Here is a 13894-nt window from a genome sequence, read left to right on the forward strand (position 1 = left end):
GTAATACCAAATTGAGTGTGTGCGCAAAGCAGCCAATGTGAATATCTCCATAAGCTGTATCATAGTTACGATGGCTGGTTCTTATTCTTTTATATTCCATTCATCCAACACCCCTGTCAATAAGCATCAGCGCTAGATCCTCATTTTAAAATGCTTCCTTTTTATCTGAGGGGGAACTGTAAGGACACATTTTTGAAAACTGATTAACGTGAGCATCTGATTATGTGTGTAATCTGTAGAATTATAGAAAGAAACAAGTTTTCCTGCTCTATCTTTAATTTCGACTAATTCAAGATTATTTTAAATAGATAGATAGATAAATGTCTAACAAGGAAAAAAATCTGGATAACAGTTTAGATGAAGGGTGTTTGTGTATACATGGAAATTCATAACACATAAATAGGTTATTGAATAACATTTATTATTTAAGAAGCAGTGTTTAATAATTTTATAATAATATTATTCACAAGAAAATATAGATGTTTTATTACAGTATACAATGCCATTGCATTGTATTAAAACAAGGACCCCCCAAATAATAATGTGTGGACTTGGAAATGGCAATACATATAATTTTAATTGACTGCAGTGCTATGAAAAATACAGAGCAATGATATTTTGTTCTACATCTTCCAAATACTGATGTTAACTGTTCATTACTAATCAAGTATTTCTTTTTAAACGTCATCCCATGCTTATGCATATGTTATGAAGTCACTATGTAGACACCATTCAAATAAAGTGTTACTGAAATTTGTCACATTATTTTAATGTTCTCTATGCATGGTAACCTCTAAAAATGTCATGGTTTCAAATATATCAGTGCATGCATATTCTGTCAACATACAGTAAAATCGATATTGAATCAAATCAGGGAATTGTGACTCGAAATCGAACTGGAACATCACTGCCAATACCCTGCCTTAATTATTATATACACATATATGCAAAAACATACACATACCTGTATACAGTACAGACATGTGAACATGTGTGCATATCTTTACACATGTGTATATTTGTGTTTATCTGTACATTATTTACATATTATTGTTTTTAATACCTACTATGTCTGTTTTGTTTTTTCCCATTAATTTTTTTTTGTTTGTTGTTTTGAGTTCCATTGCTCCAAGGATGCACTACAGCTATGATGACAAAGGCAGCCTAACCAGTCAATCAAGATTGAATGGTTTAGTCAATCGCAGTGCTTATTTTGAGCTATGAATAAAATTATACATGACACTTTGTATAAAAGAAAGACTTAACATAGAATTTTTTTTGATAATGGTTTTACATTAGAGTGTCAGTGATTTTTGGTCTCAGGACTTTTCATTCAGGATCAGAAACTGCCACTGCAGTTAGAGTAAATTCCCACAAACAGCTGGTAGCTGAACAAGGTTTTATTTTTAATACTCTAGCTCAGGGGTGTCCAACTCCGATCCTGGAGGGCTCTATTGGCTTTATGTTTTTCTTCCTGCTTCTTTCTTACTACATTGACCAATTTCTGCTGTTAATTCACTTCATTTTCTTTCATTTTTATTGCCTTGTTTTTTAAAACTTGGTCCTCAGAAGTGCTTCTTTTTTCCTTCAATGGCAGACAAACAATGAGATGAGACTTGATCCAATAGATGACCAGCTAAGTCAGCACCACAAACTCCAACCAATTTCACTCCAATCACTTTCTTAATCAGAAGCCAATGTTAGTTGTTAATTAATATCTCCTCATTCTGCCATAGCAGCCATTTCAAAAACAGCAGATTTTCTTTTACCTAAGAGCACACTCAAAATGAGACATTCACCTTTCCTTATTTTCAAATATTGTACAATGGACACAGGTTAGCTGGTCATGTGTTGGCTCATTTTGTAACTCATTATTGTTTGGCTGCTAATTAAGGAAAAAAAGAAACAATTAAGGGGACCGAGTCATAAATTGAGAGTCATTTAAAATTAGAGCAAAAGAAATTAATTAGCAGTAAAACCTGGTCACTAAATAAGAAAAGGGTTAGAATGAAAATTTGCAGCCACTGCAGCCCTTGGACACCCCAACTGTAGGTCTTGTGACATCTCTTATTATATATGATGTAATGATTGTTTTTGCTTTAAAAAGGAGGAGTATAGGAACCTAATCAAGGACTTTGTTAAATGGCGCAACTCAAACCACCTACAACTGAACACCAGCAAAACAAAAGAGCTGGTGGTGGATTTTAGGAGGCCCAGGCCCCTCACAGACCCCGTGATTATCAGAGGTGACTGTGTGCAGAGGGTACAGACCTATAAATACCTGGGAGTGCAGCTGGATGATAAACTGGACTGCCAATTCTGATGCTCTGTGCAAGAGTGGACAGAGCCGACTATACTTCCTTAGAAGGCTGGCATCTTTCAACATCTGCAATAAGATGCTGCAGATGTTCTATCAGACGGTTGTGGCGAGCGCCCTCTTCTACGCGGTAGTGTGCTGGGGAGGCAGCATAAAGAAGAGGGACGCCTCACATCTGGACAAACTGGTGAGGAAGGCAGGCTCTATTGTAGGCACGGAGCTGGACAGTTTGACATCTGTGGCAGAGTGAAGGACACTGAGCAGGCTCCTGTCAATCATGGAGAATCCACTGCATCCACTGAACAATATCATCTCCAGACAGAGGAGCAGCTTCAGCGACAGACTGTTGTCACTGTCCTGCTCCACTGACAGGCTGAGGAGATCGTTCCTCCCCCACACTATGCGACTCTTCAATTCCACGGGGCATAAACGTTAACACAATACAAGGCTATTGACTGTTATACCTGCCTCGCACTCTCCACCTTGCATTTTTTAACATGCACTGTATTTTTATCACTCTGTAATTAATATTGTTTTTATCAGTATGCTTCTGCTGGAGTATGTGAATTTCCCCTTGGGGATTAATAAAGTATCTATCTATCTATCTATCTATCTATCTATCTATCTATCTATCTATCTATCTATCTATCTATCTATCTATCTATCTATCTATCTATCTATCTATCTATCTATAGTATCTATCTAATTCCTCTTTATACAACCCCAAATCCAAAAAAGTTATGACGCTATGTAAAATGTATATAAAAACAGAACGCAATGATTGTAAATCTTATAAACCCATATTTTATTCACAATAGAACATAGAAAACATATCAATGTTGAATGTGAGACATTTTACTATTTCATAAAAAATATTACCTCATTTTGAATTTGATGGCAGCAGCACATTTCAAAAAAAGTTGGGGGGAGGGGGGCAAAAAAAAAAGGCTGGAAAAGTAAGCAGTACTAAAAAAAACACTAGAAGAACATTTTGCAACTAATTAGGTCATTTCACAACAGGTCGGTAACATGACTGGGTATAAAAAGAGCATCTTATAGAGGAAGAGACACTCAGAAGTAAAGATGGACAGAGGCTCACCAATCTGAAATGCTGCATCTAAAAATGTGAACAATTTCAGAATAATGTTCCTTAATGTAAAATTGCGAAGACTATGATTATCTCATCTTATACAGTATATAATATCATCAAAAGATTCTGAGAATCTAGAGAAATCTCTGTGCACAATGGACAAGGCCGAAAAATCAAAATTGGATGCCCATGATCTTCTAGACCTCAGGCGACACAATTAAAAATCAGCATGATTCTGTCATGAAAATCGCTGCATGGGCTCAAGAACCCTTTCAGAAAACATTATCTGTGAACACAGTTCACCGTACCATCAACAAATGCAGGTTAAAGTTCTATCATGCAAAGAAGAAGCCAAATGTGAAAGCTCATTTAAAACGGAATGAGGCAAAGTGAAAAACTGTTTTCTGGTCACACAAACAGAAATTTGAAATTGTTTTTGGAAATATATGGGCGCCACATCCTCTAGACTATAGAGGAGAGGGACCATCTGGCTTGTTATCAGTGCTCAGTTCAAAAGCATGCATCTCTGATGGTATGGGGGTGCATTAGTGCCGTGTTTTAGAGCAACATATGTTCCCATCCAGACGTCTTTTTCAGAGAAGGCCTTGCATGTTTAGCATTGCCTTGTTGAAATCGCAGACTCAACTATTATAACAGGATGGCTTCGTAGTAGAAGAATCCGGGTGCTGAACTGGCCTGCCTACAGTCCAGACCTTTCACCATCTGAAAACATTTGGCACATCACTGAAAAGAAAAATACAACAAAGATGACCCAGGACTGTTGAGCAGCTAGAATCCTGTATCAGACAAAAATGGGACAACATTCCTCTCCCTAAAGTTCAGCAACTGGTCTCCTCAGTTTCCAGACATTTACGGACTATTGCTAAAAGAAGAGAGGATGCTACACAGTGCTAAAAATTGCCCTGTACCAAATTTTTTGCTGCTGCCATCAAATTCAAAATGACCTTATTCTTTTCTTAAAATGGTACATTTTCTCAGTTTTAAACATTTGGTATGTTTTCTATTCTGAATAAAATATGTGTTTATGAGATTTGCAAATCACTGCATTCTGATTTTATTCACATTTTACATAGTGTCCCAATTTTTTTTAGAATTGTTTATGGATTAAGGATATTAACTAACATGCATAATATATACCAACTTAAAAATATCATTAAATCTTGAGTAATCAAACTTAATGCACAATTCATATATATTTTTTTACATTTCATAACTTTTTCCAAAAACTTCCAGCATATTCTGTTTTCATTTCATGTTTTGTAGTTTATTCCAGTACATCACAGAATAAAATGTACATTTTTTTTGGAAGATAGATAGATAGATAGATAGATAGATAGATAGATAGATAGATAGATAGATAGATAGATAGATAGATAGATAGATAGATAGATAGATAGATAGATAGATAGATAGAATTGAAGAGTCGCATAGTGTGGGGGAGGAAGGGACGTGAGGCGTCCCTCTTCCTTATGCTGCCTCCCCAGCACACTACCGCGTAGAAGAGGGCGCTCGCCACAACCGTCTGACAGAACATCTGCAGCATCTTATTGCAGATGTTGAAAGACGCCAGCCTTCTAAGGAAGTATAGTCGGCTCTGTCCTCTCTTGCACAGAGCATCAGTATTGGCAGTCCAGTCCAGTTTATCATCCAGCTGCACACCCAGGTATTTATAGGTCTGTACCCTCTGCATACAGTCACCTCTGATAATCATGGGGTCCGTGAGGGGCCTGGGCCTCCTAAAATCCACCACCAACTCTTTTGTTTTGCTGCTGTTCAGTTGTAGGTGGTTTGAGTCGCACCATTTAACAAAGTCCTTTCTAATTTTTACCTATACTCCTCCTGCCCACTCTTGATGCAGCCCAATCCCTCCTCCATCGCGGGGGTTGCGTTCCAGAGCCACCCGCGAAATAAGAAAATCCGCGAAGTAGAAACCATATGTTTATATGGTTATTTTTATATTGTCATGCTTGGGTCACAGATTTGCACAGAAACACAGGAGGTTGTAGAGAGACAGGAACGTTATTCAAACACTGCAAACAAACATTTGTCTCTTTTTCAAAAGTTTAAACTGTGCTCCATGACAAGACAGAGATGACAGTTCCGTCTCACAATTAAAAGAATGCAAACATATCTTCCTCTTCAAAGGAGTGCGCGTCAGGAGCAGATCATGTCACAGAGATAGAGAAAAGCAAACAAATCAATAGGGCTGTTTGGCTTTTAAGTATGCGAAGCACCGCGGCACAAAGCTGTTGAAGGCGGCAGCTCACACCCCCTCCGTCAGGAGCAGAGAGAGAGAGATAGAGAGAGACAGAGTTTGTTTTTCAATCAAAAATCAATACGTGCCCTTCGAGCTTTTAAGTATGCGAAGCACCGTGCAGCATGTCGATTCAGGAAGCAGCTGCACAAAAGATAGCAACGTGAAGATAATCTTTCAGCATTTTTAGACGAGCGTCCGTATCGTCTAGGTGTGCGAACAGCCCCCCTGCTCAATCCCCCTACGTCAGGATCAGAGAAAGTCAGCGCAAGAGAGAGAGAAAAGTAAGCTGGGTAGCTTCTCAGCCATCTGCCAATAGCGTCCCTTGTATGAAATCAACTGGGCAAGCCAACTGAGGAAGCATGTACCAGAAATTAAAAGACCCATTGTCCACAGAAATCCGCGAACCAGCAAAAAATCCGCGATATATATTTAAATATACTTACATATAAAATCCGCGATGGAGTGAAGCCACGAAAGGCAAAGCGCGATATAGCGAGGGATTACTGTATTGTCAGCGAACTTTTGCATATGGCAGGACTCCGAGTTGTATTGGAAGTCCGATGTATATAGGCTGAACAGGACCGGAAAATGTGATGTATTATATTTTACATGTTTAGCATAATTAACTAACTAATTAATTAATAATTAACTAATCAAAAATATCTTCAGAAAGAATGATTTCTGTGACTAACATATGTAATATGTAATTTTGAGTTAAGAATACTGAAGTTAGGCTGAGTTTACTAAAAGTAGTAGAAAATTGAAAAATCGGGGCTAAGAGGAAATCTTGCAATACAGCAAAATAAACAGTAATGAAAAGGACATTCAATGGTGCACTTAAGAAATTACATTAAGATAAATTACTATAATAAAAAGTATAACATTATCATTGTATTTTTACTGCATGTGTCCATGTAACTTGCTCATTTTTTTCAAGAGTTCAATGATTCATTATGCTAGTTGCCACTGATTCACAATCTCCAGGCAGCATTAACAGCTTCTCACAATTAAACATCAAACACTGCAACAGATTAAATTATAGCTGTAAATTATCTCCCAACCTTAAAGATTTCTAAGGCAATGTCTTGATATTGACCAAAGTTCTTTTACTTATTATGTTTGAGAGATGATTTGCTTGGATTTGTCATATCTATTGGGCCTGCTTACCTGACTGCACAGCCATCACTCTGTGCTACTTTAATCCATGCATTCCATTACTCAACTTTCACAGCTCAGCTTATTTATAACCAGTAATGGCGCACTGCACAAATACACTTGACTTGAGCATTCCTAGTTTTCATACTCTTTCTCTGTACATTTAGCATTCGTTTGCTCAGAGGTTGATGCGCTTGCTGCTTCCTGAGCATCTATTCTTCTCTCTACCCTAGCAGCCTGCTTCTTCTCTTCTTTCGTTGGTATCATTTTGCGTTAAAACTAATTAAGTCAGTGTTTGTGTTGCAACTACTTAGTACGTTTTACTTAATTTTTCACTTAAACTGGCACTTTAGTCTTCAATCTGCCTCAAGAATGATTTAAGATATGAAGTAGTAGGGGAAGTGACAGCAAAGGTGGTAGGGAATGAGAACGGCGCATGTAAACATGCGCCACACAACCGCCCTGCTGGCCGCTACCGAGAGTTGATTCTACAATAAAATAAAAATAATAATAATAATATAATAATAATAAAAAGAAGAATAACCTTGGAGGTCAATCATCACCCTGAAAGCAGACAGCAGAAGTCATGTAGCATATGTGTACCAAATTTCAGGTCAATAGGTTAAACAGTTTGCGAGCTACAGGTGATTTAAAATCCTGGACAGACAAACGGACATCCACGGGAGCATATTATACATAAAGCTATGCACTCAGTTTATTTAGTGCTACATTCATTCAGCTTTTTCTGGACAATACTATATCTATTTCCATGATAGGTATATTGGTGGCCACTCCATTTCACAGAACTTTTTCATTGAACAATAAACACCCACAAAACAAAAAAAATGGCAGAAAATATGATGGAATCTCTGGCTATAATATTTGTAAGTGATGAAGTGTGCTAAAAAAAACATTTTGATTAGTAAAATGTTATGCTAATATGAGCTATGGCTGTTTTATAACTTGTATATAAACAACATAGAAGTCAGCACTCCATTTTCAAGCACATCAGAAGTGCTGTAATATCAAAGCTGAAATGTAAACAGTTCTCTCTGCGACACAATATATAATGCCTTAAAATTCAACTGTCTCTGAGAATAACAATTCTCAGCTTTTTACAAATAATGTAATACACATTTTTTAATCAAAATATAACCATACAACAAATTCTACCGAACTTGAAAGTAGAGGACATAAATGGTACTGACAGATACCAGATAGAAATCTGACTGGTTGCACTTTAGGAGGACTTAACTATAAAATTCTTGATCAGAATAAAATGCTAATTTAAAAAAAACCAAACCATGCATGAAGAAAGCAAGATTAAGCTATAAAAAATAAGTATTAATAACACTTCACTCACAAAAGCAACACTAAAACCAAGAAAATAATCTACAACATTAAAATAATACTGACTCTTTTTCACCAAATTAAATGATGAAGGGTTGAAATAAATAATGAGGGCAAAGACTGCTTATAGAATGTTGGTTGTAAATGGTTATCAAGTACAAGTAACTTTAAAAAACTGAACATATTCAATACATAGTACACTCTTCAACAATACATTAATGTACTTGTGCCAACCAAGTGAAAATAATGCTTGCTATAGATGCATGTTATTTAAAAAAAACAGCTTATTAGGGACATCCAGTCAGCATAAAAGAAAAATGTATATTAGTTTGAAAAATTAAAGGCAATGTTCCTTTACTAGTTGGTCCCCTGCTTTAATATTCTTAGCTGACCAGGCTTATATCAAAGAGGAAAGTATAAAAACTCCATTCTGTTCTAAGCCATATAAATGACAAAACAAAAACAGGAGAACATGGAGGGCAAGTATACCATAATGTTATCCCAGTTACAAAAGATAAAGTTGGCAAAATGTAATAATAAAGATTCCATAACATAAAATGAAACAATAAAAATGTAAAAATGTAAAAAAAAAAATTAAGCCAGTCAGAGAGAAAAGATTAATCCATATTTTTTTTTTACTTACTTTTCTGCTTTTGCTACTTTTCTCAGATTTTAATGGGTGGAAACAGTTTTGTATGGTTTGAAGCTTAAAAGACTGTGGCAGCATATATGTTTTTAATGCTGGCCTCTTTACTCTTCTGCAGCCCTGCTATGCCTCTCATCTGCCTGCTCTTTCACCTATACTGTGGAATATTCTTCTTTTTCTTAGTTATTTTTTTCCTGAGCCCCAGCCTGTTTTGATGTTCACACCAGGACTGAAGCTCTGTCAGTTTTCTTCAAATTTTCAATTGTTGTTCCTTTATTTGAAACTTTTGTAACACTTTTTTCTTGGTTGCAACATTACAAACTATACTACCTTGTCTAGTGCAGCAACTGCTTTGAAAGTTTACCCTAAATATATCACTTTATTCTCTACTATATGTTTCCTGTAGTCCTTAAATTTTATACTGCACTGATTATGTAATTTAACTTTTGATGCAATGGTAGGTGCTCCACAAACAAAAAAATACATGAGTGATTCAATCCATTTTTCTAAAAACTGCATATTGTTTCCCAGTGTGTACTAAATGGACAACATAATTGCTGTCCAGTTAGAGCTAGTTCCTTTTTCTGCAGGTAAATGAATGAGGAATTAAAACTTTCAACCTTAATTCAGGATGAATGTAAAATGTACCAGATACTTGCATTTAATACTTATAAAAATAATACTATGAAAGGAGAAAAAGGATAGTGGCCTTTACCTTATGTAGCCATCACCCAAACCACAATATTACTGGAAAAACACCGGTTAGTATTTCTAATACTTGTTATTAGAAATACTAACCAGTATTTGGATAGATGGATGTAATTAGATTTTGAGAACATTCACTAATTTAAAAAAATTAAAAAGTGCAACTTGCAATGTAATTGTGTCATGACAGCAAATACTACATGGACACCAAAGTTTATGAACTTACTCTTTGATGGTATGCTGATTTAACATTAATTGTGCGCATACATCTTTACTCAGAAAGAAGTGAATGCTTTAAGCACAGTTTAACTAAACTTAAATTATGAGTTTGATTCATAAAGGTTATTGACACTAAGATGCTGTAGTTCTATAAAATTATGATTTCTAAAAGAAATCAAGTACTGGTAAAACCTAAACATGTACTTTTATGCTTTCTTTATGCTGGTTTATTGGTTTATTCACATTATGAATTTTTGATTGACTAAAAAACACATCTGAAATGTAGATTAAGATATCAAAAATGACAGTTTGGCAAAAATGTGCATACTTCAAAGTTTGTTTCATTTGCATGTTTTAAACTACATAGCTAAAAATACAAGTAAATTGAAATACTTTTTTAATATGTAAATATAACTGAATATGGAAAATGAAAAACAAGAGGCATTTATAAAAAAAACCAAGATGATTCACTCAAATTACTTCATATCATCAACACTATAGTACAGATAGTATACTATGTGCAGAAGTGGATGAAAAATATAAGCAATAAGGGAAGATAATATTGTTCCTTACTTTGGCTATTATACACATAAAAATATAAACATATGATTTTATGTATGTATGTATGTATATATACATATACATATGTATATATATACATATATATGTATATGTATATATATATATATATATATATATACATATATATATATATATATATATATATATATATATATATATACACATATATATATATATATATATATATATATACATATATATATATATATATATATACATATATATATATATATATATATATATATACACATATATATATATATATATATATATATATATACATATATATATATATATATACATATATATATATATATATACATATATATATATATATATATATTATATGATTTTAGATATATATATATATAAGCAAATAAATTTAATCTTACTTCATATTTAAATTAAAACAGCAACGCTCAGCTTTAAAATATTTTCACAGATGTCACAGAAGAACATAAATAAGCCCACACTTGTATACTCTGCATGTAAAACCACATTTCAAATGACTGTGCTGTTCCTTTGATGTGCCCCGGAAATGTCATGTGTCGTCAGGAATTCTGTGCATAAGCAAGACAATTTGCTTGCAATCTGAATGCTTACCCGTTTCTACTGCTATCTGGTACCCAGCTTCTAGTCTTCGAGATGACCTTTCCAGCCTCTCTGTGTTATCCAACAGATGTGCTCGCTAAAACAGAACACAAAGATAGAAATAAAAATGATGAAAAACATTGCAGGGTCTAATTAATTCATACCAATAAAGTTTTGTAGGTATTAAAATACCTTAATCTAAGTAATTTAATACAGTGATATATATTTATTTTTAGCATGCAAATGTATACTAAAATAAACAACATCATATACAGTATTTCACAATTTAGTGGCACAGTATTCAACATTTATTTTTTTAAAGTAATTAGTACCATAGTTAATCCGGCACTCAGTTTGTATAACATTAGCACAACAACAGTCAGTTTACATTTACATGTACATTTTCTAACAATCTGAGATATACTATGTGTGCACATGTGTTAATTTCTTATTAAATAATGCTCATTTGGAAAGCAAATTATTATGTTTAAAGATGAAAAAACATTTAATTGACAATAAATCTGTTCAGATTAAATGATCAGCACATATGAAGCTGGAGGAATGGCTTGATAAAGTTAATACAATTATTTCCATTTCAGAGTATTTGCTTAGATTTTTTTAATAAAGCTAAAATGAATTTAGTAGTAATCTCTAATGGCAGGTGAATATTTTATTGTATTTTCTTTAAAATAGTAAATATAACCTATAGAAAAACTAGTTCAGACATCAATACAAAAATATAAATATACATTTTTATATGAATGGTATATTATTAATGTATATATTGTTGTCTACTGTGCACAAAATCTTTATTTGTATAGAATTATATCATTCCGTGTGGAGTTTGCATGGTCTCTGAGTGCACACTCTGAATTCATGCCACAGTCCACAGACAAGACATTAGGCTTACTGGGAACACTAAATCGCCCCAGTGTGGACTAGTGCTCCTGGAGATGGATGGACATACTACACAGGACCGGTTTTTAACTTTTGACCTTACTACTAGATTTGACACAGCCAAGGGAAAGCTGGCTAAAAAACTGAATGGACAAGTCTACAATGAGCACAATGTGTTCAGACATACCTAAAAAGGTAAACTATAAACAAGCACAGGAATGATTTATTTATAATATAAACACAAACAGAATGCTTAAGTATTTTATTCAACTTTTTAACAGTGCACTTTACAGATAAATACTGGAATTTACATTTATTTACCCTAACATCTACTTCCACATTAATGTTAATACATAAATAATGAAATCTTATAGAAATTTTTAGTTCTCAGGAAAAAAAAATCTTTTTTTCCTTGAAACATTTTAAAACTAATATATCTTAGAATTCATGTAGATATGCTGGTCATGTAACAACTACAGAAATTGGTAACTATAATATTTAATTTTATTTTTTGCTATCTTCACATCAGTGTTATTATGAAGCAAAACATGCAAATATCTAAATTAAAACTAAGTATATTAATAGAAATGGTACTTAATATTTCAACAGCTGATCTGTGCAATGTATACCACCTGAGCTCAACAACAACAGCAAATATAATTCCTACGCAGATATCCCAATAAAGTATCATTTTTATGTATTTGTTTCACAACATTCTTTCATTAAAAAGGAAAATAACTGCATTCCTAGTTCTAGTTAAGCTGTCAAAAGATGTACAAACTAACCATTCTTTATATAAAAAAAAACAAAAAAAATGCAAGATGGCTTTCCAGTTTTCAAATCCACTTTCAAAGTTTGACAATCAGAAAGAAAACCTCCTCTGAACTTTTTTTTTTTTTTTTTTTAACAGTTGACAGATGTCATTTTAAAATTGCAGGAATACTTTTTAATAGTTTAAAAAAATGAAGTGGGGGGGGGTGTTGCTCACACATAGGGAAAACGAGCTGGCTCTCTCTAATGAGCCCCTATGGATCTAGGAAGATGCAGGCTGTATTGACATGCACGCTTAAGCTAATACACCTAGACCATGATGCCTGCGTGCCTTGGAGCACCGGCAGCCAGGGATACTGACAGAGTATCTCGCTCCCATCTTCAAAGAATTCAAGTGATTAGTATGTTATCATTACCATTCGAAACGTGATTTCCCTATTCCCTCACGGCAAAGGTGACACATCTCAGAGAGGCGGCCAGCCGACTGCAGCAGCGAAAGCCACTTCAAAGCTTTCCTTGAATTTTTCTCTCTCTGTGTTTTTCTCCCCCTTCCCTCACTCTCTCTCTCAATTTTTGGGGGTAGGGGGATGTAGATAGGGTTACAATCATTAAAACTATATGCTCAGATGACAGAATATGATATAAAGGTCAAGAAAGCAAATTTTATTCAGTATCATGTAATGTAACTATACAATAAGCAGGTATGTTTGCAGTAAGCATATATGAAGTAAAAATAATGAATTCTGGCCAAAAACACAACCACAACAATTAACTAGAAAGATTAAACATTGAGCAAAAAATTAAAAGACATGAATATGTTAAAATGCATTAATATGAGACTTCTGTTAGAAAGTAATAAATATGTGTGCCTTAAATTACCCTCAAATCAAATAAACTACCCAATGAAACAACCACTTCACATCTGCTCTATGACAAATGCAGGTTCTTAAGAAACAGACAGATTTTTAAAATAACTAGCACAAGAAGAACATTTAAAACAGACCAGAAAGTATAATGTAGTATTGACCTTAAATGTTAATACTGAATATGTAAATGACTTAGCCTAAGTGTATCTGAAAATTATGAAAGGCAACTGCATAATTAGCTACTAGTCAAAAGATACAGATGTTCAAAAAGTAAACTATATTACATCAAAACAAAGTAATACAAATTTTCTTTATCCGAATTCACATATACAGTGTAAATAATATTCCCACCTATATACTGTATATAGCACACACTCGTCTGCATACTATATCAATTTGCTTGCATGTATACTATTTCAAGGAGGTG

The 13894-nt window shown here is 34.0% G+C and overlaps 1 protein-coding gene across 6 annotated transcripts in view; it reads right to left on the reverse strand.

Annotated features, from left to right (window-relative positions):
* The window catches only part of vti1a (vesicle transport through interaction with t-SNAREs 1A), a 508387-nt gene that overhangs the window by 328807 nt on the left and 165686 nt on the right, over nt 1-13894 (reverse strand). For all 6 annotated transcript variants that reach the window (XM_051922191.1, XM_051922192.1, XM_051922193.1 and 3 more), the window contains one exon: nt 10946-11030. In XM_051922191.1, coding sequence (XP_051778151.1) covers nt 10946-11030 — 85 coding nt within the window. The remainder of the gene's footprint in view (nt 1-10945; nt 11031-13894) is intronic.

Source organism: Erpetoichthys calabaricus, chromosome 2, assembly GCF_900747795.2.
Source record: "Erpetoichthys calabaricus chromosome 2, fErpCal1.3, whole genome shotgun sequence".
Lineage (NCBI taxonomy): Eukaryota > Metazoa > Chordata > Cladistia > Polypteriformes > Polypteridae > Erpetoichthys > Erpetoichthys calabaricus.